General features: G+C 42.7%; 1 protein-coding gene across 2 annotated transcripts in view; it reads right to left on the bottom strand.

The window, feature by feature from the left end:
• hdlbpa (high density lipoprotein binding protein a) overlaps positions 1-24,291 on the bottom strand; it is a 71,662-nt gene that overhangs the window by 20,223 nt on the left and 27,148 nt on the right. For both annotated transcript variants that reach the window (XM_078209196.1, XM_078209197.1), the window contains exons 8-20: positions 23,965-24,171; positions 21,763-21,870; positions 21,017-21,121; positions 15,882-15,960; positions 15,052-15,191; positions 12,797-12,901; positions 12,583-12,696; positions 11,861-11,947; positions 8,939-9,070; positions 7,241-7,459; positions 2,535-2,756; positions 1,616-1,834; positions 359-497 (exon numbers count right to left, since the gene is read on the bottom strand). In XM_078209196.1, the coding sequence (XP_078065322.1) occupies positions 359-497; positions 1,616-1,834; positions 2,535-2,756; positions 7,241-7,459; positions 8,939-9,070; positions 11,861-11,947; positions 12,583-12,696; positions 12,797-12,901; positions 15,052-15,191; positions 15,882-15,960; positions 21,017-21,121; positions 21,763-21,870; positions 23,965-24,171 (1,876 nt within the window). The remainder of the gene's footprint in view (positions 1-358; positions 498-1,615; positions 1,835-2,534; positions 2,757-7,240; positions 7,460-8,938; positions 9,071-11,860; positions 11,948-12,582; positions 12,697-12,796; positions 12,902-15,051; positions 15,192-15,881; positions 15,961-21,016; positions 21,122-21,762; positions 21,871-23,964; positions 24,172-24,291) is intronic.

The following is a 24,291-nucleotide window of genomic DNA, read 5'->3' as shown; positions in this document are numbered from 1 at the left end:
AGCACCTATTTGTGACAGTGCATTAATTCTTCTCCACAATTTTATTTTGAGTGGCATTTTGCAGCAGTGTATGGTTTTCCTTTTTAACTGCGTAACAGGGCAACCTACGGGGAATCTAGAGAAGTGAAAAAGGAATAGGAGGATAATTGAAAGGGAGAGATGAAGTGTGGTGGTTTGTGTAGCACATGATCAGCATGGACTAGTTGAGCCTATTAGCCCAAATCGGTTCTGTAAAACTGTATGCAATTTAAATATAAACAGTTAGCTAATTCTAAAATAAGACTGCTTGCTAAGGTTAAGTGAGAAATGCGGCAATATCAGTGCTCATAGCCCAGAGGTAGGAAAGTTGTAACAAAACCTGGATTCTCCTCGCGCTCAGGGAATTTGATCTGCACAGTGTGATCCTTGGTGATCTGCTGCACATTCAAACCTTTGGCACCCATCACCATCCTGTGGAACTTCTGCAGAATTACACACTCGATGGTTACCTGAGCTTCCTGTATTGAAGCAGAAATACTAATTAGTTTCAACAAAATGCACTTCAATCTTTACATCTACACACAAAATGATGTCTCGGTGATTTACGAGATGGAAAAGGATTAGTGCATAGATAAGGAGGAATGTAAAAGAGAAGCTGGGTTATGACACCAAAGTCAGCATTAAAACACTAGGACTTTTCAAGATACTTTTTTGAAAGAAAAGGGTGAAGTTTAACCTTTATAGTGCTGGGCATAAAATCAGCGATAGCAAACAGTTCCTGTCCAGCTACTTTATACCCCATAGCAAAAACAAACCTTCCAGGTAGATGGGACGGAATGGAGAAAACCAGAAGGGAGAAGTGTGGCGTTGAAAGTGTGGCAGAGGCAGCAAGAGGCAAGAGTGGTGTTAAAGAGAGAGTGTACACAGAATGAAGGCAAGGTGGAAGACCTTGGAAATGGAAACAAGGATGTAACCAAGAAGGGAGAGCTGGTGAAACTCTGAGTGGATAGTGTATGGTACAGGATGTGACTACGGTACTTGTAAACAGGCTGAAGCTTGGGTAGGTTTGATACAGGAATGCCAAGAAGGGCACTGCAGAAAACAGGTACTGTTGTGAGCCAAAGACATCAACCTTAATTTTGTCAGCAGTTTTATGAAATGTGCCTTATGGTATGGGTATTGCCTGCCAAGATAGAGCTGGGAGGTCATACAAACAACATATGAATCAGGAGCAGGAGTAGGCCACTCGGTCCCTTGAGCCTGCTTTGCCATTCAGGTTGTAACCTCAATTTAACATTCCAGCCTACTGCTGATAAACCTTCACCCCTTTTCAATCAAGAATCTCTCTCGCTTGGCCTTAAAAATATTCAAAGACTCTGCTTCAACTGCCTTTTGAGGAAGGGAGTTCCAGAAACTAATGAGCCTCAAAAATACTGCAGTACTTTGCAATCTGACTTGTTTTTTTGGCAATTTTTCAAAAAGGACTCCAAATATTATGTAACAATGGATTGGTCATGGAATAATCAGTCTCAAACTTAATACTTGCTATTCATACCGTCTTAATGGGATTTTATAATTATAGCCAGGATGAGACATTCAACATATGAATAAACAATAATATTGAGCTCTCCCATACCAGATCTTCGATTATCTCCTGCATACGTTTCTTGGCAGCCTCCACGCAATCTTTGGCACCTTTCAGTGTCACCTTGTCACTCTGTGTTCCAGTACGAGGGAAGCTGACCATCACACCGCCATACTCATCAGCAATTTCCCGCAAAACCTGCCCACGGCGTATCACAAAGAATCGATGGTGCTTAGGGTCAACGGTCATTGCATCCTCTATAACATTGTCCTACAAAGAGAAAGAAATTAAGTGAAAGGAAAGTAAAGAATCATCTGCCCTCACAACCCACACATTTTGACTGTGTCTTGTTCTGGGCAACAAGCTGCCGGTGTTAGATGAATAGTCAAATTCATTTTACACCAAGAATCATTTATACTATATTCCATTTTATATTAGTTGTATAGTTTAAAATGCTGCTAAAACAGCCAACAATGTCCATAGGCGAGCTCTGCTCACATTTGGATTCACATTTTCAAACCAAACTGGACAAAGTTCTCTTTTCACCCTCTGAATTGGTCAGCATTTGAGCTTAGTGGATGGTCTGTGTTGACCATCTCGCATCACCACTCTATTTAATATTCAGCTTCCATGTACCACAACTCCCTTTGTAGAGGATGCTGGTTTCATGTCTCCCCTTACTTCAGCCTCCCAGTGGAGAGTTTTCTGGTTACATCCAGCTCTATGAGAACAGTCATGTGTAGAGTAGTGAGTAAATTTACTATGGTATATTACTGGATCACACAGACCATGCTTGCTCCCCAGCCAATGTTAAGCAGTTCACTTAGAGCATAATTGGTCTCAGCATCTCTGGACAAGGCAGACTGCACCAAAATAACTGTACCCGAGCACAAATTGTACCTGTGGGAGGATAACAAGGGGAGATAATCACAGGAACTTAGGATGCAGTTTAAAGCATAGCAAGCCGTACCAGGTTCTTTATGAGGATTTCCAGTTCTTTCTGAGCCTCTTTGACAGCTTCCTCCGTACCTACGATGGTGATCAGTTCTTGATCTTTGTCATCTGCTGTAGGGAAAATTATCCTAGCTCCTGTGTTATCCCGCACTTTACGGATGTTGGCACCACCGCGTCCAATCAGGAACTTGTGGTACTCTGGTTTGGCGCGCAGCTCACTGGTATGGTTCTTGATTTGCTGTACAAAGAAATGAACATTATTTAGTGATGGAACGGTTTTGTTTTTGGGTGGTGGTATTGGGTGACAGGGAGCAGATCCAAGACTTGTTAAACCTCACAATGTCAGATCCAAAGACGACAAAAATGATTCAGATCCAGAGCAGGAGAGATAATTCACTGGCCACAGAGTAGCTAGCTACCTTCAACTTCAGAATTTTGCAGCCTTACTATTCCGCATACATCCTTTTCTATCCCATGGAAGCTCAATTGTTGGGCCTTATATACCCTGCAACCTCATTTGTGTTGACATCAAGATTCAATGCACTCAGTCTCCTCTCTCAGCACTTCAAAACTATAATTTCATACCCGTTCCAATCCTTCCTACTCCCTGGAATCCACTAGCTTTTAAGAGCCAAGCTTGGCATTCCATTCACAATGTTCTGATTTACCTGAGAGAATTCCAAACAACCCTCCAAGAGAAACAATTGCTCCTCATCTTCGAGGTCCTTTACTCTGAAACTATGCCCCCCCCCCCCAGTTCTAGATTTCCTCAAGAGGAAACATCTTCTCTGACTTGCTCAGTCAAGCCCCCTCAGAATCTCATTTCAATATCACCTTTTATTTCCTAAATGAAGGTGAAGATAGGCCTAAACTAATTACTCTTTTTGTCAAAACATATTGACCCAGATTCTATTGTGATTTTTCAAAATGTCCTGCTATTATTTGTTAATAACGGATTCCGACAATCTAAATCAGATATATGGCTAACAGACCTACAGGTTCACCTCCCTCTTTTGTTTAAAAGAGGGCACTGCATTTAGTTTCCCCAAACTGCTGGGATCTTTGCAGAAGCTAGGGAATTTTGAATTATAACCAAAGCGTCCATCTCTTGGGCCACAACTTTTATGATGCTAGGATGTAGGACATTAGTTTTCCTAGCACTTTTTCCTCTGGTGATCAAAGTTCTTTTCTCCATTGATTTTCTAATATTCGAAGGCTGTTTTTCAGGTTGCCCATTTTGAAGACATAAAAGAAAATACATGTTTAAAAGCTCTGCTTTTGTTTTGTTTAGCAATATCAATTCCCCATTCTCATCCTCTAAGGGACCAACATTTATTTAAGCTACTCTTCCTTTTTAAAGCTCGTGCTGTCAGTTTGTATATTTTCTATTCATTTCTCATTCTAATTTCTCTCTTTTCTTTGTCCCTCCACCCACTTCTGGCCCACCACTAATCTTTGCAGCATTGTAGATCTTGTATTTCCCCTTAGTTAACCACGGTTGGCTCAAGCTTCTCACAGAATCCTCTCTTCCTCAATGCAATATACCCTTGTTGACAATTATGAAATATGTCTATTACCTACCGACTTATTTACCCCAGTCCACTTTGGCCACTGATTCTCTCTATTTCAGACACTGTTTAGGCCCAGTTCCTTTGATAATTTCTCACTGTTGAACTGAATATGAAATTCTAATGCAAAGACTTTGAACAGGTATTTTTGTATCAGCCTTTTAAGCAGAGAACACCAAAAGCAATCCAAGAATTAAAAAAAAATCAAGGAACAAATAGCAGGGAGGAACGTAAAGCAATTACAGAGAAGAAAAAAAAATCAATCTGTCTCATTGCACGTTAAATATAAAATAACCTGTTTGCTGCTTGGTTCCAGACAAATTGTTCTAAAACAATATCCCAAATAGGAACTCATTCTCAAGGCTCTTTGTCCATCTACATGATTAAAACTTGGCATGATTATTACAGCACTTTTCTTACAAACCTCTGCTGAGTTTACTCTTGACCTAGTGTAGCTGAGGTAGGGAGCCGATAAAATCACTCCAACCTGTGAGTCCTTTCTCTAGCTATTTGTTATCACCACCCAGACTGACTCTACATTTTGACCTTGTGAACCACGATAACTGTACTGAAGACAGAGTTGCTGAAGTCAATGTTGTCAGGTGAAAAATATTTTAAAAACCCATTTCCACTGAAAGTTGTTCTGTTTTCAGTCATTCAACAGTTTACATGAAGGTCAATGTTTTAATTTTAAAATCGGGCACTAAATAGAATCCCAAGGGTTGTTACTCCACAAGAGGAAGGAAAAGAAATACTATATATATATTGGAGGTATTGTACTCATTGAAACGCTGCAACTCAAATGGAGGTGGTGAGGTTAGGAATAGTAACTGTCCAGCCAGTGCAAGATATCAAGCAATTTGTGTTTCTCTACATAGAGACACTCCAATGATGTTTCACAAATCTTGTGTTTGCTTTTCTGGATAAAGTCAGCAGTTATTTTAGATGTTCTATATTAATGCAATTTGGATTATTTATTGATTGGCCTCTGTCCTTCCTAGGTCAAAGTAGGCAAGTGATAGGAATCTGGTCTTGGATTATCAAGAAAAAGACAAGCCTGTAATTATATAGCACCTTTCACAGCCTTTGGGCATCACAAAGCTCCAGACATCTAATTAAAGTTAATTTGAAGTGTGCTCACAGTTGTAATACAGGAAACATGGTCAGACGATTTACTAAGGTTCCAAAAACAGCAATGAAAGATTGAGCAGATCATCTGTTTAAGTGCTGGTTGTAGTGAGTCAGAGGCTGGGAATTCTGTGCAGAGTAGCTCATCTCCCAACTCCTGTCCACCATCTAGAAGACACAAGTCAGGAGTGTTGGTGGAATACTCTTCACTTGCCTGGATGAGTACAACTCCAACATCACAAGCAGCTAGATATCATCCAGGATAAAGCAAGCCGCTTGATTGGCACCCCTACACTCTCCATCACCGACACTGGTCCAGCAGTGTGTACTATTAACAAGATTAACTGCAGGAACTCACCAAGGCTCTTTTGAAAGCACCTTCCAACCCTGCAACCTGTACCAAAGGGCAACAGATGCATGGGAACAGCACCACCTGCAAGTTCCCATCCAAGTCACATAAAATCCTGACTTTGAACTGTATCCTTCACTGCTGCTCGGTGAAATGGAACTCCCTCTCCAACGGCATGGTGGATGCACCTACAACGCTTGGACTGCAGCAGTTCAAGGCAGCAGCTCACCACCGTCTCAAGGACAATTGGGAAGGGCAATAAATGCTGGCCTGACCAGTAACACACACCCAAGAATGAAAAAAAGTTTCCTGCATTACAACAGTGAGTGACCACACGTGCTTCATTGGCTATAAAGTGCGTTAAGATACGAAAGGGGCCATATAAAATGCAACTGTTTCTTTGTGAAGTCTTGTCAGTGTTTCGCTTTGCATACATATTGCAACATTCATCAGTATGTCAGCACCTTTGCTATGTTCATACATTGTAAAGATGGTTGTGTTAAGTTTACAGAAACTAAGCTATATCACATGACAATCTGTACTTTCAATACCCAATTTTGTACAGAACTTGAAACTTGCTCATCTCATTCCAGTTGCGAAAGCATATGGTTAGCAGACTGGCTGCAATTTCTTCAGGAGACTTAATACGTTCCTTTAACAATCCTGCATGAGTTTTAGAAAAATGAACAAATTTGTAATTTACCAATCATTTTATTAATGAGCACATATCTGTACACCCAGCTGAATCCATTATCTTTATGACCTCAACATTCTCCATTCAGTCCAGCTCAATTTATTTACTTTGTTATCAGTGACACTGGAGCATGATTTAAGTAACTTGTTTATTATCCACCACAAAGAACAACCGACAGAGTGGCAGCGGTGTGCACCACCTACAAGATGTACTTCAGCAGCTCACCAACACTCCTTCAAAACTGGTGACCTCCACACCTAGAAAGGTCAAGGGCAGCAGATGCACGAGAATACCATCCACAAGTTCCCCTCCAAGCCACACACCTTTGTAGTGTGGAAGTATATCACTATTCATTCACTTGCTAATAGTACCATGGATGTACTTGCAGGACACCAGCTCACCACTTCTCCGAAGGGCAATTACGGATGGGCAATAAATGCTGGCCTAGCCAGTGACACCCATGTCCGGTGAATGGATAAGAACAATACTGATCAGACTACTGGGCAGAACCAGTACCACGACATGGGCTTTTGCTTAACATCTTATCTGAGAGATGGCATCTCCGACAGTATTGCAACCCCACTTGAATCCACAACCTCAGAGTGGTACCCACCGAGTCATGACTGGCAGTTCATGCCTACAGGTAGGAGCAACATTCCACAGTATTCCACCCATATTTCTTCACTATTTCTCCTCCAAAATACCTGAGACTGGCAACTCCAAGCGCGTTCTAAAAAAGAGCTATGTACAAATGTGGTACAGTAATATTCCCACTCCGAATAGCATAAAAGTACAAAGCAAATTACTGTGGATGCTGGAAATCTAAAAAAAAATAAAAATGCTGGAAACTGAACTCCAAAAATGTTCTAATGAAAGCCTTTTCACTTGAAACATTAACTTGTTTTCTTTCTCTTCAGATGCTGCCAGCTCTCCATGACCTGCTGAGTATTTCCAGCACTTTGTTTTTAATAGCATAAAAGTACCTTTTCCTCAGCCAAGTGAAGAAGCTGTTTCTTGGCCTTGTCAACCTCTTCAGTAGATCCCCTGATGGTGACGGTATCGCTGCCCGACCCTTCAGTAGGGAAGTGGATGTGCACCCCTCCACACTCCTCCATGATGGAACGGACAAAGCGACCCTTTGCACCAATCAGAGAATTGTGGAGTTTGGCAGGGATGCAAACCTCAACTTCTGTGATGTTTGCCTGGAATGATAAAAGTTAATAGTCTTGAAAAATTCCATTTGGAGCAAATTCTTATTTTCATTAACAAACCAAGGAAATAAAATGTTGGCGAGTGGATTCGGAACTTATCATCAATCCTGGCGGAGTTTAAACCTGGTCCCACAGGTTAAAAACTCAAGTGCTGTCCATCCTCCCCTAAGTAATGGAACAATTGACGTTTTCCCCGACTGGGGGGCATTTAGGATCAGTCTCAGAAGAATGGTTCAGCCACTGAGAAGGCAAAATAGCCTACCTCAGAATCAGAGAACAATTGCAGCACAAGAGGCAATTTAATTTGCCAGCGAGTCACTGCCAGCCAGCTCCCTGCAACTGCAATTCAGCTAGTCCGAAATCTCAGTTCTTTCACTGTAGCCTTATTTTTCCCCTTTTCAGGTGCTTATCTAATTTCCTTTCGAAAGCAAAGGTGGATCTGCCTCCACCACACCCTCACACAGTCCATTCTTGATTGTGGTCACTTGCTGCACAGAATTATTTCTTCATGCTGCCTTTTGATCTTTTGACAAATCACCTTAAATCAGTGTTCTCTGGTTCTCAACTGCACCCAAACAGTCAATCCTGCTCAGTGGTTGTCTACCATAAGACTAAGGAGCAGCTCCCATGCAGCTTCCTTTCAATTCTTTTCCTCCATAGTGAAATAGCACAAGTCTTTCAAAAGCCTGGTCTCAAGTCAGCTCTTACCTACCAAATTCCCAGACAAATTAATGCAATCTTTCCGAATCATGTGGCAAATGTACACTTGCCCTTTGCTTCAATCTACTAATCAGGTCTCTTGCACTAAAGTTAAATCCTGTTCTCAAAATGTTGGAGCTTGTTTAAATAAATGGATAACAGAATTACAGGACTGCTGATGAACTTATAACAAAATAATAAAATATTTATTAAACAAAAGGGGGCGGCACAGTAGTTAGCACTGCTGCCTCACAGCGCCAGGGACCCAGGTTCAATTCCAGTCTCTCTGCGTGTGGAGTTGGCACTTTCTCCCCATGTCTGCGTGGGTTTCTTCCGGGTGCTCCGGTTTCCTCCCACAGTCCAAAGATATGCAGGTTAGGTTGATTGGCCATGCTAAATTGATCCTAGTGTCAGGGGGATTAGCAGGGTGAATGTGTGGAGTTACAGGAATAGGGTCTGGGTGGAATTATGGTTGGTACAAACTTGATGGGCTGAATGGCCTCTTTCTGTACTGTAGGAATTCTATGAAACATGACAGTGTCCTCAAACTTTTCAAACATTGCCACCTATATACATCTCCCAGGATGACTGAAGATTATGAGCAACAGGAATGTTGCTCTTGGGCTCGTCTTGAAATGTCTCTTCAAGAGTTTATACAGTTTAAAACACCTGGCTGTACTGGATAGAGGAGGGGGGGGGAATATCACTCGAATCTTCTTTACAGACAAACAGTAGGATTTGTTTGTGAAAAAAGCTGAATGCAGTTCATACCAATTCCTTCTGGATAGCCAGGATCCTGCTGCGAGCCACTTCACAGTTGGATTTCTTTCCTGTAATAACGATCATCTCAGAGTTGCTGTTTTCTGCTGGCAAATCAATCTTTGTATTAGTTTCTTCACGGATCTGGAAAGAATTGAAAAACAATCAGCAAATCTCTTGGAAGTTCAAGAGAACTCTTTCTAGTCTTGCCCACTGATTAGCGGAAGCCAAAAATTGACAGCAGTTGTCATGGGAACATAATAAACATTTCTCACTAGACACAACAGGGTTGGCGATGCTCCTCAAGAAAGGGTTGAATTATGACATCCAAATAGTAAATGCCTAGTCAATGACTCATTGGCCATTAAATTAAATACTTGTAAACTGGACTGAAGGCTAAAATTATTTGCAGCTAGGTTTCTTATTTGAAACGGAGTCTTCTCCATTTGTACTCAGATCTCAAGAGATGCTAAAAAGTGTGAAAAGTCAACAGGTCTTGACCACTTTTTCCCCCCAAGTCAGAGCTAGGAGAGTGAACAGATAGGCTGAGGCACAAATCTTTACTGCCAAAGAGAATACACACTTCTCTACATTAGAATACAAAAAAGGATCTTTAAAAATTATGTTCTCAACAATACAAGGCTGGAACGAAGGCAAGAATTGTTCATCCTTCTGGGTCAATGCATAAAAGCACTATATAGTTTGGCAGTGGATCCTATTAAGCAGGAAGATTTGATCATTCTTTAACCAGATTATCCAACATTAACCTCAAGACAAAGAATTTCTAGCATTTTTTGCACTATGGGTTTTAGTAAGCAGGAAAAAACCCAAAGACAGACAGGCAAGAAATAAACGACATTAAATTGGTACTCTTCATATCCCTAGTAGAAACACTAAATGCAAGACTTGAGAATATTTCAGGCAACATTGGTTTTTAAATACTGCCATAGATATTAAATAGTTCATTGCATGCGACACTTGTCCTATTGCATTTCATTGATTATAAACCTGTTGTAGCAAGTAGAACACCGAGGAACACCGGATTAATAGATATTTAGATGTAAAGAATAAACAGGCAAAAGCAGCAGTCCACTTAAAGATGATGTCACATTGTGGAATTATCAACCACAATTTGACAGCAAGCCATGCAGGAAATATTTCAACAGGAGGCCAAAAACTCAAAGGCATCAGGTTTTAAGCAGCATCTTAAAGGCAGAAAAATATTGAGAGACAGAAAAGTTTAGGGAGGGAATTCAAAGCTCAGGGCTGGTGGTGGAGCAATTAAAATTAGGGATATAGAGACACTAAACTGCAGGAATGCAGATATCTCAGATGGTTGCAGGCCGTGGAGCAATTTCAACAGGAGGATGAGCTATTACCATTATTGGCCTTGGCACAACTAATACAAGATGAGGGAGGAGTGGATACATCTCTGCCCAATTTATCAATCAATTTAAAGATGTAAAACTGGGCAGGCTCATGAATTTCACTCCACATATAGAATATACAAAGTGGACCTTAGCCTCAGAGCAGTGTATGTACAGATTGAATGCCAACTAAAAATAGCTGGAATTGCTAGTAATATGCATCATTTGTCCAGTAATTATCTAATGCGTTATGCAGAATTGGCAATGTAATCCAGTGCCTTCTCATCTTTGGAAAGAGTTGGGTTACCCTCATGAAGTGGAATTAGACATAAATGAGGTGCAATGCCAATGATTCAAACCGCATCCAAAAATCCTCCTACAAGGAGACATGGTGGCACAGTGGTTAGCACTGCTGCCTCACAGCACCAGGAATCCAGGTTAAATTCCGGTCTTGGGTAACTATATGTGGAGTTTGCATGTTCTCTCCATACATGGGTCTCCTTCCAAAGATGTGCAGGTTACGTCGATTGGCCTTGCCACATTGCCCCTTAGTGTCCCAAGTTGTGTAGGCAAGATTAATTAGGGGTTACGGGGATCGGGTGGGTGAGGTGTGTGGGCCTGAGTAAAATGCAGAGTTGAAGACTCAGTGGGCTGAACGGTCTCCTTCTGCACTGTAGGAATTCTATGATTTGCCAATAAATCCAAAGTTGTAATGATTACCTCTGAACTTGATCCTTAGATTTCCCAAGGAAATCAAACCAAAAGAAAATGTAAACTACAATCTCATCCACTAATTGAATTACCATATAGTTTCATCAAAGTGAAGGAATGACATTGCACAGGTAATATTCTAATTTCAGGCAATGGTTGCATGCTTTTCTGCTACGTACTTTTAAAAATATCTTCTCAACTAATTTTTACTAGTGTTATATACCTTTGTTTTGTTACATTATATAGCCTGATCTGGCAACTAGCAACAGTACAACTCAACAAGGACCTTACTGAATAACAGAAAAGCCCATCTGATAGTTTCTAGAAACAAGACAATTGTGTATGGCATTGTGTATTTGCAACCATTTCAAAAGTTACCAACATAAATGAAGGCGAGAAGATTGGGCAATAAAAGAAAAGTTGCTTGCTGTTTCTGCAATGCTACTTCTCACCTGTACCCAAACAGCTTCTAATAGCAAATAGGGGCATTAACCTTAACCACATTGGGTAGCAATTCAATACAGCAGTTGGGTTACAAGCAAATTTTTTTAAGCAAGCTCACATTAGCAGTTGTGACGCAAAGGTCAGATTCTAAATAATACCATGCATCTATTGTGTGGTTTCACAAGGTGCTTAAACAGAACTCTATTAGGCTAATTTACCCAGTCTTTTCACAAAGAGACATCAAAAGCTAGAATTCTAGAAGAAAAAAAATGTGCATTGCTGCTCCCAGACCAGCGAATGCACTTCCTTACTACAAAATCAAATGTCACAAGATCTTTTTCAATTATCTTGCTTTCTGACTGGATTTCCCCTCTACCTACTTTTCTTGTAGAAAGGGTCACAACACACATACCTTCTTGATATTTGCTCCTCCTTTTCCAATGATATTCTTGTGAAACTGTTTAAAAATGGGCACAGAGACTGAATAGCTGTTCTCCACCTAAGTTTAAAGGGAAAGAGGAAGATGATCAATAGCAAGACCAGTCAAATGCCCATACACAGGGTCCTGGTGTCAGCATGATTCCAACTCAGGCTTTTCCCCCTTCTTCCAAAATCCTCAGAAGCCCCAGGTAGCACGAGAACCCCATGTTTTAACATGTAGCAAGTTTCTCATTACAGGTTTCCTGTTAGATTGCAACAGTCATTTAACCAATCTCAGCACTAATTGCTCAGGAGCATGCACCTGTTTTCCCAGCAAAATCTACTGATTCCCAGCATTTTACATACTGTCATTATAGTTTTCATGTCTTCTCCTTCACTGTCACTGGGATAAAATGCTGGAACTTTATGGTTGTACCTATCTCGGGATGTGCGCATTGCTGTCCATTCTAAGATTTAAGAAAAATGCAAAGCTGCCCACTACCTTTTCTGCCAGGCTTATTTACTCTGCAGCACAAAGCTCCCTTACTTCACTCCACTTATGGCCCATGGCACAGGACATACTTTCAATATTCATCTCTGCACAGGCCTTGTTATGTGCAAGGAAAAGACTATCCATTCCCCCGCCCCCTCTTGTTCCACTGAACTATCTTCCCAAACCGGCCCTTCACTGCATGGCACCACATAGCCACTTACCAGTTCAGCCACAACTTTGCTCAGGAACTTGGCACATTTTTCTACCTCATTTTTGGGGCCACGGAGCTGCACAATGTCACTCTTTTGACTTGGATCTGGGAAATTAATAATGACCTAAATTGGGATGAGATACAGTCAATTCAGCAGGAATCCAAACATACAAGTTAGAACAGGAAACAAAAGTTGATAAAAGCACAGCTCCTTGTATGGTTACCTCAGGGAACTTGTCACGGATCTCCTTGACCTTCTCTCCCTTCTGGCCAATGATTGTACGATGAAAACGATGCTCGATGATCAAATCTTTGGAACGTTCATTTTCCTGTGAATCATAAAGATGTTCTCAGTCATTAAGGACAGACTGAAATCATTGTCTTAATTGACTTCTAATACTGAAATGCATCGGGTTCATTCAATGACTCGGTACTGGAACACTATATCAGATGTCTGGTTTGTGCCGAAATGGTAGTATAGATGATGCAATTGGTCCCAGGTGTCCCACTTGGAGAAAAAAAAGGCATTCTAGTCCTGACAATTCTATTAACTCCGAATGGAAGCACAGCATAGCAGACATGGCCCTACACTGCATTATCTAAACTGGTCCAAGCAGAACCAATTTAATAATCTAACCTGCATTGATATGGGAGCACAGAATGGCATGGCATAACATGGCATGCCAAGTAAAAAAAAAAGTTCCCTTCCCCCATGGAACCCCTAACTCTAAACAAAGGCCAAACTACTTTCACAGTAGCAGCTCTCATGCTCACTCAGTTCAAAGCAGGCTTACAGGCAGTAGTGAAATTTAATTAGAAAGATTACAAAATTCCTCTATTGGGTCAATGCAGCATGGAATGTAACATTTTAACCAAACAGCCCAAAAAGTCAAAAGATTTGATCCATAGTCTGTGTTGAGTCAAATCAGTAATTGGGACTGTTAACTAGCCTCAGTCAAACGGGATGAGTGACCGAGAAACCATCCAAGGCTTCCAGCCCCAATTACCATCAAAAAAACCCTTATGTGCAAGCAGCTATTGAGTGGGATTGGGTTTAGGTGTGAAGTCTTTTAGAGTCAGACAGGTTGCTAATGTTCGGTGTCTTGTCCAGAATTCTGGAAGGAAATATTATATATATCCAAGTCAACCTGGCTCCTATATAAAATTATTTTATTTTTACCCCAACATGCCCGACTAGCCATGACTCATAGCAGAGGAATTTTTAACCATCAGAAACTAGGAGGGACTTCCGACGCTAACCCTGTGACTGAAGAGAATCAAATTCCAAAGAAATATACGGCCACAGAGATAGACAAAGGGGACGCTGGCTCTTCTATTAAACAACTCAAGATCCAGACCTGGAAAAAGTGGGTGGATGTCACATAACCTCCCAAGCTGTGAGAACCTCTAATATTGCTATGTGGAACTGAACCCAGGCAATCATTTTACCACCTAACAGGTAGCAGTGAAAAAGCTCTGTCCAGGTAAACTGCCTAACTCTTACATCAGTGCCTAGAAGACTAATTCATTTCTGCGTACCTGCTCCCATTGCGAAGGCCCTCGCTTCTGGAAAGACAAATCACTAACAGTTCCAGCTTGCTAACCTCTGAAGGAATACAGCATTGGACATTTCATTCAGGACTCTCAAATCATGGTGTGGCTCTGTAGCCATTTCTTTCCTTTGTTTCTCTTTTTTTTGTATACAATCAAAAAGGGATTTACATTGTGAAACTCCTTCATGAATTGCGTGCGCATAATAAATCAAACTTCTCATTTTATCTTATCTTTTGTTATTGAGAGAGGATCTGATCACTCCCAACTGAGGGTTGGGGAAAATACGCCAACATTCAAGGGGGAAATCAAAAATACCTTTGTTTATGGACAGGTAGCAAGAGGAGAAATCAGGGCTGTTTAAATTAACCCCCTCCTGTCCAGAACAAATGTTTAGACTCAGTGGCAACTTACATTTACAGTAACTAAGACAAACGAGATACTTCACAAGAGCATTGTCAAACCCCTTCCAAACCCACGACCTAGAAGAACGAGGGGAGGGATGCACGGGAACACGGGACCTGCAAGTTTCCCTCTAAAATCACACTCATCCTGTCTTGATACTATCACGCCATAACGATCAAGAGGTCAAAATCTAGTAACTCCCTCCCTGACAGCACAGAGTACTCCTACAAATGGACTGTAGCGGTGTATGAAAGCAGCTCATTACCACCTTTGGGAGGGCAATTAGGGATGGCGATCACACTGGTCTAGCCAGTGACACCCAGACGCCATGAACAATTTTAAAAAAAATAATCTGACACCAAGCCAAGGCAGAAGACATTCCACAACTCAACACATTGTGCTTGAATTCTAAATCTCAGCAGCACTGCTGTCAGATAAAGGGCATTATACTGGGATTAGAATTTGCAGTCTCAATAGATTGTAACAATTTGCTCCCATTAAACAGCAACAGTCTTCTGCTCACCATTCTGGATGCAAGTTCCAACAGCTCCTTCTTGGCATCTTGAACTCCCTGAGGGTCTCCTTCAATCCGGATTAGATTACTCTTCTCATTATCAGGGGGGATTCGCACTAAGACTTTGTACTGATCCTTGATACGGTTTACTTAGAAGGAAAGAACAAAAGAAAGTCAGTACTTCATACAACATTGGTCCAGGTAATGTTAAAATCGAAGCTTTTGGACTCAGATTATACTAAATTTTAATACTACAATGAGTGACAAAGAAACTGAATTGGTTTGTAGAAATTTTCTCCTGTTTAATTGGACTCAGCTTTTAGCCGTATGAGGGGGAGCTACTGGGATTTGAAATCAGATTCTTCTATGTTCAATGCAAATTCTTAAAACCACTGCCATGTCAAGTTCATATTTATCCAGTATGTCAAGTCTGTATTTTCTTTTTCTCTATAAATGGAGATGAACAGGAAGCAGCTTGGCAAACACTTTAGTGTACATTCCCCAATAACAGAGCCCCACCACCCTCCCCAATTTGATTTCACACCATCAAATTTCTGAGTTGCCTACTTTTGCATATTTCCAGAACACTAGGCTCCTCTGGCTCTCTTCACCCTATACCCCTTCGCAACCAAAGATCAGAGGGAAATCAAAGATGAGCTCTATTCCAAAATGTAGGAGCAGTGACATCCTAGTGCATCACAATCAGACACTGTGGAAGTGAATGGCGGACTATTGAAAGTAATACCACAGGTCAGCTACCCGTCTCCTGGGACAGAATGACCATCACTTTTAGCTACATAAAATTTCAGCAATGACGATCCATCTTTGCATTCACTTACTGTTTGTTCCATTCTTCCCGATAAGGTGGCGGTGAAACTTAGGATCAACTGTTAATTCAGTGTAGTCCATGCGATTTACCTGCAATTAAAACATTAACACGGGCCAGTTATGTCTCAACATAAACCTACCAACCATCTACTCTCCTCAACAACCAGCCATTCAGACAAGCTACCCTGTGCTGCACCAAAGAGGGCATTACCATCACAGAATCCCCCAACATCAACATCCTGGGGGTTACTATTGACCAGAATTGAACTGGACAAGCTACATATAAATACTGCGGCTACCAGAGCATATCAAAGGTTAGGAATCTTGCAGTGAGCAACTCATCTCCTGACTCCCCAAAGCCTGGCCAGCATCTACAAGGCACAAGTCAGGAGTGTAATGGAATGCTCTTCACTTGCTTGGATGAGTTCCAACAACACTGAAGAAGCTTGACACTATCTCGAACAAAGTAGCCCGCTTGATTGCTACCCCTTCCTACAAAATATTCAATCCCTCCACCGCTGACTGAGCAGTGGCAGTCACAGGTACCATCTACAAGATGCACTGAACTTGAACTCACCAAGGTTCCTCAGGTAGCACTTTCCAAACCCACGACCACAACCAAAGGAGAAGGGCAACAGACACATGGGAACACCACCAGTCACTAACCACCCTGACTTAGAAATATAATCGCCATTCCTTTATTGTCATGGGCAAAATCCTGGAACTCCCTCCCTAACAGCATTGCAAGTGTGCCTACACCTCAGGAACTGCAGCAGTTCAAGGCGGCACCTCACCATTACTTTCTCAAGGGCAAGGGTTGGGCAATAAATGCTGGCCGAGGCAACAACACCCACACCCCATAAATTATTTTTTTTAAGAAAAGCACAGAATTTACTTTCCATTAAAATCCACTTCGTCTACCCTGAACTTTCCATATGGAATAACATGCAGTAAAACTTTATGACAAAGATAATCTGCAATGTCTTGTATCTCTCCTATTCATAGTTTGACATTACTCCTTGAAATATTGCTCCCTGCCCAAGAGTAGGTTAATTTTATAAACTGCCTAAATATAGAAATACCAATGATCAAAACACCCAGTTATCAATTTATACCAAAACCCTGCTTCCAAGATATACGAGTAAATTTTACTGCTCCGAGCAGGGGTGAGTTGAATTCATTTTTGCACTTTCTACCTGGTACTGGCAAGGTATCTCGAGGGGATGGGTGTGCAGGCAGTGCAATGTTCCTCTTGCACTATGTTTGAGGTGAGGGACGACGACAGTGTCCCTGCTGATTACACCTGTGGGAAGTGCACCCATCTGCAGCTCCTCCAAAACCGTGTTAGGGAACTGGAGCTGGAGTTGGATGAACTTAGGATCATCAGGGACGCAGAGATGGCCATAGACACAAGCTTTAGGAATACAGTTACTCCGAGGATTGAAAACAGATGGGTGACGGTGAGAGGGGCTGGGAGGAAGCAGTCCGTGCAGGGATCCCCGGTGGTCGTTCCCCTTAGCAACAAGTATTCCGCTTTGGAAACGGTGGAGGGGGATGACATACCAGTGGGGAGCCGCAGTGAGAGGATCTCCAGCACTGTGTCCGTCTCTGTGGCTCGGGAGGGAAAGGGGGAGAGCGGGAGGGCGATAGTTATTGGGGACTCGTTAGTTAGAGGGATAGATAGGAGGTTCTGTGGCAGCAAAAGAGACTCACGGATGGTATGTTGCCTACCGGATGCCAAGGTCCGTGATGTCTCAGACCGTGTTTTCCAGATTCTGAAGGGGGAGGGGAAACAGTCACAAGTCGTGGTGCACATTGGTACCAATGACATAGGTAAGAGAAGGGACGGGGATTTAAAGCAGGAATTTCTGGAGCTGGGCTGGAAGCTGAGAGCCAAGACGAAACATGTGGTCATCTCTGGTACGTTGCCGGTACCACGTGATAGCGAGTTGAGGAACAGGGAGAGAGTGCAGTTAAATATGTGGTTGCAGGGATGGTGTAGGAGGGAGGGTTTCAGATACGTGGATAATTGGAACACGTTCTGGGGAAGGTGGGACCTGTACAAACAGGATGGGGTGCACCTGAACCAGAGGGGCACCAATATCCTCGGAGGGAAATTTGTTACGGCTCTTCAGGGGGGTTTAAACTAATTTGTCAGGGGAGTGGGAAAGGGAGTTGTAGTCCAGAAGTCAGTGAGGGTGGTGAGGTATTGGGGAAGGTATCAGGGTCAAGGGTGGGTACTGGTAGACAGGAAGGTGGGTTGAAGTGTGTCTACTTCAATGCAAGGAGCATCCGGAACAAGGTAGATGAACTTGGGGCGTGGATTGGTACTTGGGACTACGATGTTGTGGCCATTACGGAGACGTGGGTAGAACAAGGACAGGAATGGTTGTTGGACGTTCCGGGGTATAGATGTTTCACTAAGTGTAGGGAAGCTGGTAAAAGAGGTGGAGGAGTGGCATTGTTAATCAAGGATAGTTTAACGGCTGCGGAAAGGCACTTCGTGGGGGATCTGCACACTGAGGTAATATGGGCTGAAGTTAGAAATAGGAAAGGAGCGGTCACGTTGCTAGGAGTTTACTATAGGCCCCCAAATAGTAATAGAGATGTGGAGGAAGAAATTGCTAAGCAGATTATGGATATGTGTGGGGGTCACAGGGTAGTTGTCATGGGGGACTTTAACTTTCCAAATATTGATTGGAACCTTTGTAGGTCAAATAGTTTGGATGGGGCAGTTTTTGTGCAGTGTGTGCGGGAGGGTTTCCTGACACAATATGTGGATGGGCCGACTAGAGGTGAGGCCACATTGGATTTGGTACTGGGAAATGAACCGGGCCAAGTGTTAGATTTGGTTGTGGGAGAGCAATTTGGAGATAGTGACCACAATTCGGTGTCTTTTGTTATTGCAATGGAGAGGGATAGGGCCGTACGGCAGGGCAAGGTTTACAATTGGGGGAGGGGTAATTATGATGCGATTAGGCAAGAATTAGGGGGCATAAGTTGGGAACAGAAACTGTCAGAGAAAGGAACTAATGAAAAGTGGAATTTTTTCAAGGAACAAATACTGGATGTCCTTGATAGGTATGTTCCTGTCAGGCAGGGAGGAAATGGCCGAGTGAGGGAACCATGGTTCACAAAAGAGGTGGAATGTCTTGTGAAAAGGAAGAGGGAAGCTTATGTAGGGATGAGGAAACAAGGTTCAGATGGCTCGATTGAGGGTTACAAGTTAGCAAGGAATGAGCTGAAAAAGGGGCTTAGGAGAGCTAGGAGGGGACATGAGAAGTCCTTGGCGGGTCGGATCAAGGAAAACCCCAAGGCTTTTTACTCTTATGTGAGGAATAAAAGAATGACCAGGGTGAGGTTAGGGCCGGTCAAGGACAGTAGTGGGAACTTGTGTATGGAGTCAGTAGAGATAGGCGAGGTGATGAATGAATACTTTTCTTCAGTGTTCACCAAGGAGAGGGGCCATGTTTTTGAGGAAGAGAAGGTGTTACAGGCTAATAGGCTGGAGGAAATAGATGTTCGGAGGGAGGATGTCTTGGCAGTTTTGAATAAACTGAAGGTCGATAAATCCCCTGGGCCTGATGAAATGTATCCTAGGATTCTTTGGGAGGCAAGGGATGAGATTGCAGAGCCTTTGGCGTTGATCTTTGGGTCCTCGCTGTCCACGGGGATGGTGCCAGAGGACTGGAGAATGGCGAATGTTGTTCCTCTGTTTAAGAAAGGGAATAGAAATGACCCTGGTAATTATAGACCGGTTAGTCTTACTTCGGTGGTTGGTAAATTGATGGAAAGGGTCCTTAGGGATGGGATTTACGACCATTTAGAAAGATGCGGATTAATCCGAGATAGTCAGCACGGATTCGTGAAGGGCAAGTCGTGCCTCACAAATTTGATAGAATTTTTTGAGGAGGTAACTAAGTGTGTTGATGAAGGTAGGGCAGTTGATGTCATATACATGGATTTTAGTAAGGCGTTTGATAAGGTCCCCCATGGTCGGCTTATGATGAAAGTGAGGAGGTGTGGGATAGAGGGAAAGTTGGCCGATTGGATAGGCAACTGGCTGTCTGACCGAAGACAGAGGGTGGTGGTCGATGGAAAATTTTCGGATTGGAGGCAGGTTGCTAGCGGTGTGCCGCAGGGATCAGTGCTTGGTCCTCTGCTCTTTGTGATTTTTATTAATGACTTAGAGGAGGGGGCTGAAGGGTGGATCAGTAAATTTGCTGATGACACCAAGATTGGTGGAGTAGTGGATGAGGTGGAGGGCTGTTGTAGGCTGCAAAGAGACATAGATAGGATGCAAAGCTGGGCTGAAAAATGGCAAATGGAGTTTAACCCTGATAAATGTGAGGTGATTCATTTTGGTAGGACAAATTTAAATGTGGATTACAGGGTCAAAGGTACGGTTCTGAAGACTGTGGAGGAACAGAGAGATCTTGGGGTCCATATCCACAGATCTCTAAAGGTTGCCACTCAAGTGGATAGAGCTGTGAAGAAGGCCTGTAGTGTGTTAGCTTTTATTAACAGGGGGTTGGAGTTTAAGAGCCGTGGGGTTATGCTGCAACTGTACAGGACCTTGGTGAGACCACATTTGGAATATTGTGTGCAGTTCTGGTCACCTCACTATAGGAAGGATGTGGAAGCGCTGGAAGGAGTGCAGAGGAGATTTACCAGGATGCTGCCTGGTTTGGAGGGTAGGTCATATGAGGAAAGGTTGAGGGAGCTAGGGCTATTCTCTCTGGAGCGGAGGAGGCTGAGGGGAGACTTAACAGAGGTGTATAAAATGATGAAGGGGATAGATAGAGTGAACGTTCAAAGACTATTTCCTCGGGTGGATGGAGCTATTACAAGGGGGCATAACTATAGGGTTCGTGGTGGGAGATACAGGACGGATATCAGAGGTAGGTTCTTTACACAGAGAGTGGTTGGGGTGTGGAATGGACTGCCTGCAGTGATAGTGGAGTCAGACACTTTAGAAACATTTAAGCGGTTATTGGATAGGCACATGGAGCACACCAGGATGATAGGGAGTGGGATAGCTTGATCTTGGTTTCAGATAAAGCTCGGCACAACATCGTGGGCCGAAGGGCCTGTTCTGTGCTGTACTGTTCTATGTTCTATGTTCTATAAGTCCAGTGACACTCACCAAATCCTGCACAACATTTTCAATTTGCTCTTGAACTTGTTTCACCTCCTTGGTTGGGCCTTCCAGACAAATCTTATCTTCACCATCAGTGAATTCAATGTATACCTATAACAAGAGTGAAATGAAATACAAATTACATTTAAATTCTAAATTGCTCAAAAGCAGGATCTGTATTACACATCAGGTAGGAAAAACCAGTAACGGGACATCTGAACAAACCTCATGCAAAAAGGAAAGCGCTGCCGGACACACCTGGTAGACTAGGGCAATACAATAATACCCTCTGCTGCACAGGACAATAACCACCCCTCAGTGGATTGCAGGGCAAAAGACGGGGTAGAACAAGAGAGGGAGCCAGAGGAGGTGGCATGATAGCACAATGGTTAGCATTGCTGCTTCACTGTGCCAGGGACCCAGGTTCAAATCCTGGTTTAGGTCACTGCCTGTGGAGTTTGCACGTTCTCCTCGTGTCTGCGTGGGTTTCCTCTGGGTACTCCGGTTTTCTCCCACATTCAGAAAGACGTGCTGGTTAGGTGCCTTGACCCAAACAGGCGCTGGACTGTGGCAACTATGGGAATTTCACAGTAACTTCATTGCAGTGTTAATGTAAGCCTTACTTGTGACTAATAAATAAATTTTTAAAAAAGACCAATAGATCAAAGCCCTAATATATAATTGAAACAAGTGGAATATGGCCAGATTCTTGCAAAATCTACAAAACAATGGAAAGTCAGTGCTTCTTGTACCTTTGGCATCTGTTGTGTGATGCGGCTCAGGTTCTGCCCTTTCTTTCCAATGATGAAGCGATGGAGCCAGGCTGGGGCATTGACACTTGCTGCTGTAAAACTATTTGCCTTGAAAACAGGAGAAAGAAAAAAAAATCTGAGCAAGAATGCCAGTTGCAGACAGTTATTCAAGTATTGCATCATTTGCTGCTATCTCACTGGGTGTATAAAAATACACAATTTTTTTTAAAAAGCACAAATGAAAAATTCAGTCAAGGATCAACAGTTTAATAAAATATCTGAAGTTCTGGATAGGGGAAGGGTGAAAAATCAAAGTGGAACCAGGTTAAATGGGTGAATAAACCTTTATCAAGTCTTTGCTGTGCTCTATCTAAAATATGAACCCGTTTCATTCCTCTTTAAAACTAGAGTGTATAGAAGTCCATCACACATGTAGAACACGGTACCTTTGAATACACTTCAAGATATTAAGATTTCTTAACTAGTGAAGGAAATACATTGGGGTTGAGTGGATGTTGTTATTGGAGTTGAACAGAAAGGGGAAGGCTATGGGGCACCCAGTACAAAGAAAGAAAATGGTTGTTAAACAGAGGATCAATATCCTCTGAAACAGAGATTACCTGCAGGTATGGTCAGTATGGATTCACTACAGACCTTAGAGGGGGTGCAGCTTTAACAGAGGTAAACAGCTAAGTACAGATGGTCAGTTACCAGAGTCTTCTGGAATTTCCAGGAGCACCTCTGGGAGCCGGGGAGGAATTTCCTGCTGCTTTCTGACCCTTTTGGAGAATGGCATAAGGGGTGTGTTTGTGTGTCTTCCCTTGATGATGCATGTCAGGATGGTGAGTTATTACTACTTGTCTCTCCTCCCACCCCCCCCCCTCCTCCCACTCCCACCCCCCCTCTCCTCCCACCCCCCCTCTCCTCCCACCCCCACCCCCCCTCCCCCTCCTCCCACTCCCACCCCCCCTCTCCTCCCACCCCCACCCCTCCTCCCACCCCCACCCCCCCTCTCCTCTCCTCCCACCCCCCCCATTTGCTATGCATTTTAGGTTTTATTTCAGATCTAGTGAAAGAGTTAATAACTGTGGAGCTACTGCAGAAAGTAAAGCTGCAACAAATACCAAATCCAGGATCACTTGGGTGGCAGAAATGATGTAAACTAACACAAATAACCAAAGGGAAGGGCAAATTAACCTTGTAAAAGTAACAACCTTGCAGGAGCAATAATCATGGACTGGAGCAGAGTTTGAAACCTAAGGAATGAAAATACTTCACAAGTTCTCATAATCTAACAAAATGTACACAATGTCCCTGGCCAAGCCTTCATCTCTCAATCCACAACCAGCATTGGAGAAAAAAAGGAATCAAATTTCTTTGCATCAGCAAATGTTGTACCAAATCATGCACCTTTCCCATGAGACCAACTCCCTCAAGAAAAAAGACAGCTGAGCATCAATGCTGGATGCAAGTGTTGTTTTGGGATTTCAGACTATGATCCCATGGGTTGGGGTGCCTTGGATGTATTACATGTTCAAAATTAAAACTCATCTTAGTTCTTAAGGAGTTATTCACAGTACAGGTGAGAATCATGGCTATTAAGACGGATGGATGCTGGGGTAGGGAGGTAGTCCATGGCTAAAAGCTAATGCTGAAAGCTATTTGCTTCTGGAGCTAGACGCAGTCAGACAGCTTCAAGAATGGAACATAAGCAAGCTGCTGGGGAAAAAAAAATATCAGCTCCAAGTCAAACAAAACTATTCAATTATGTGGGATAGTGCAGACTGTTCATTATCTCTATATTGTTTAAAACAACAAGTTGTGTTGATGAAAATAAGTGTATCTGCTCAATGCTGTTCTTCATGTTCACCTTCTGCAACATAAGGCAGCATAATATTTAAGTCAAGTCTCAACTTGGCAAAGTGTTAACTTGCCCTGCCTCAAACGAGTCTGCAGAAAAAAAAGACAAGCATTTGATTCAGATTTTAAAAAAAGGGTGCGATTGTTAGATCTCTGGGTTACGCTATCATATAAGTAGATGCAGGGCAATGAGAGACAACTTTCATAAAAGCAAGACCACCAGGCTGCTCACAGGATGGCATTGGTCCTGTGAAGTTATCTATGGCAGGCAAAATACATAATCTGAGCATTAATTTAACAAGCCACAACTACAATTATCAGACAATACCATGCTTCACCCACTTTAGCATAGACTTCAGTCAGAGCCTGGCCCAGTTTGTCAGGTTCACCACGAAGGATGACTGTTTCAGAATTGCTGTCCGAGGGTGGGATTTCGACTGAGACTCCAGTCCGTTCCAAAATTTCCTGCAGAGAGTTGCCTTTGGGTCCAATAACATACTTGTGTTGAGATTTCTTCACTTCCACTGCGATCGTTGTGGTTTTCTTTTTCTAAAATGTACAAAGTTAAAACTAGTAATTCATTTAAAGTTTGTTTCTAACACCCAGTGTGGTACCATGCCACAAGTCACTGGGTAGTTCCAGGTGCCATCTTTGGATTATGCCAAGTTA

The sequence above is a fragment of the Mustelus asterias genome, chromosome 3 (assembly GCF_964213995.1).
Source record: "Mustelus asterias chromosome 3, sMusAst1.hap1.1, whole genome shotgun sequence".
Classification (NCBI taxonomy): Eukaryota; Metazoa; Chordata; class Chondrichthyes; order Carcharhiniformes; family Triakidae; genus Mustelus; species Mustelus asterias.
This window is presented reverse-complemented; position numbering and strand designations above follow the sequence as displayed.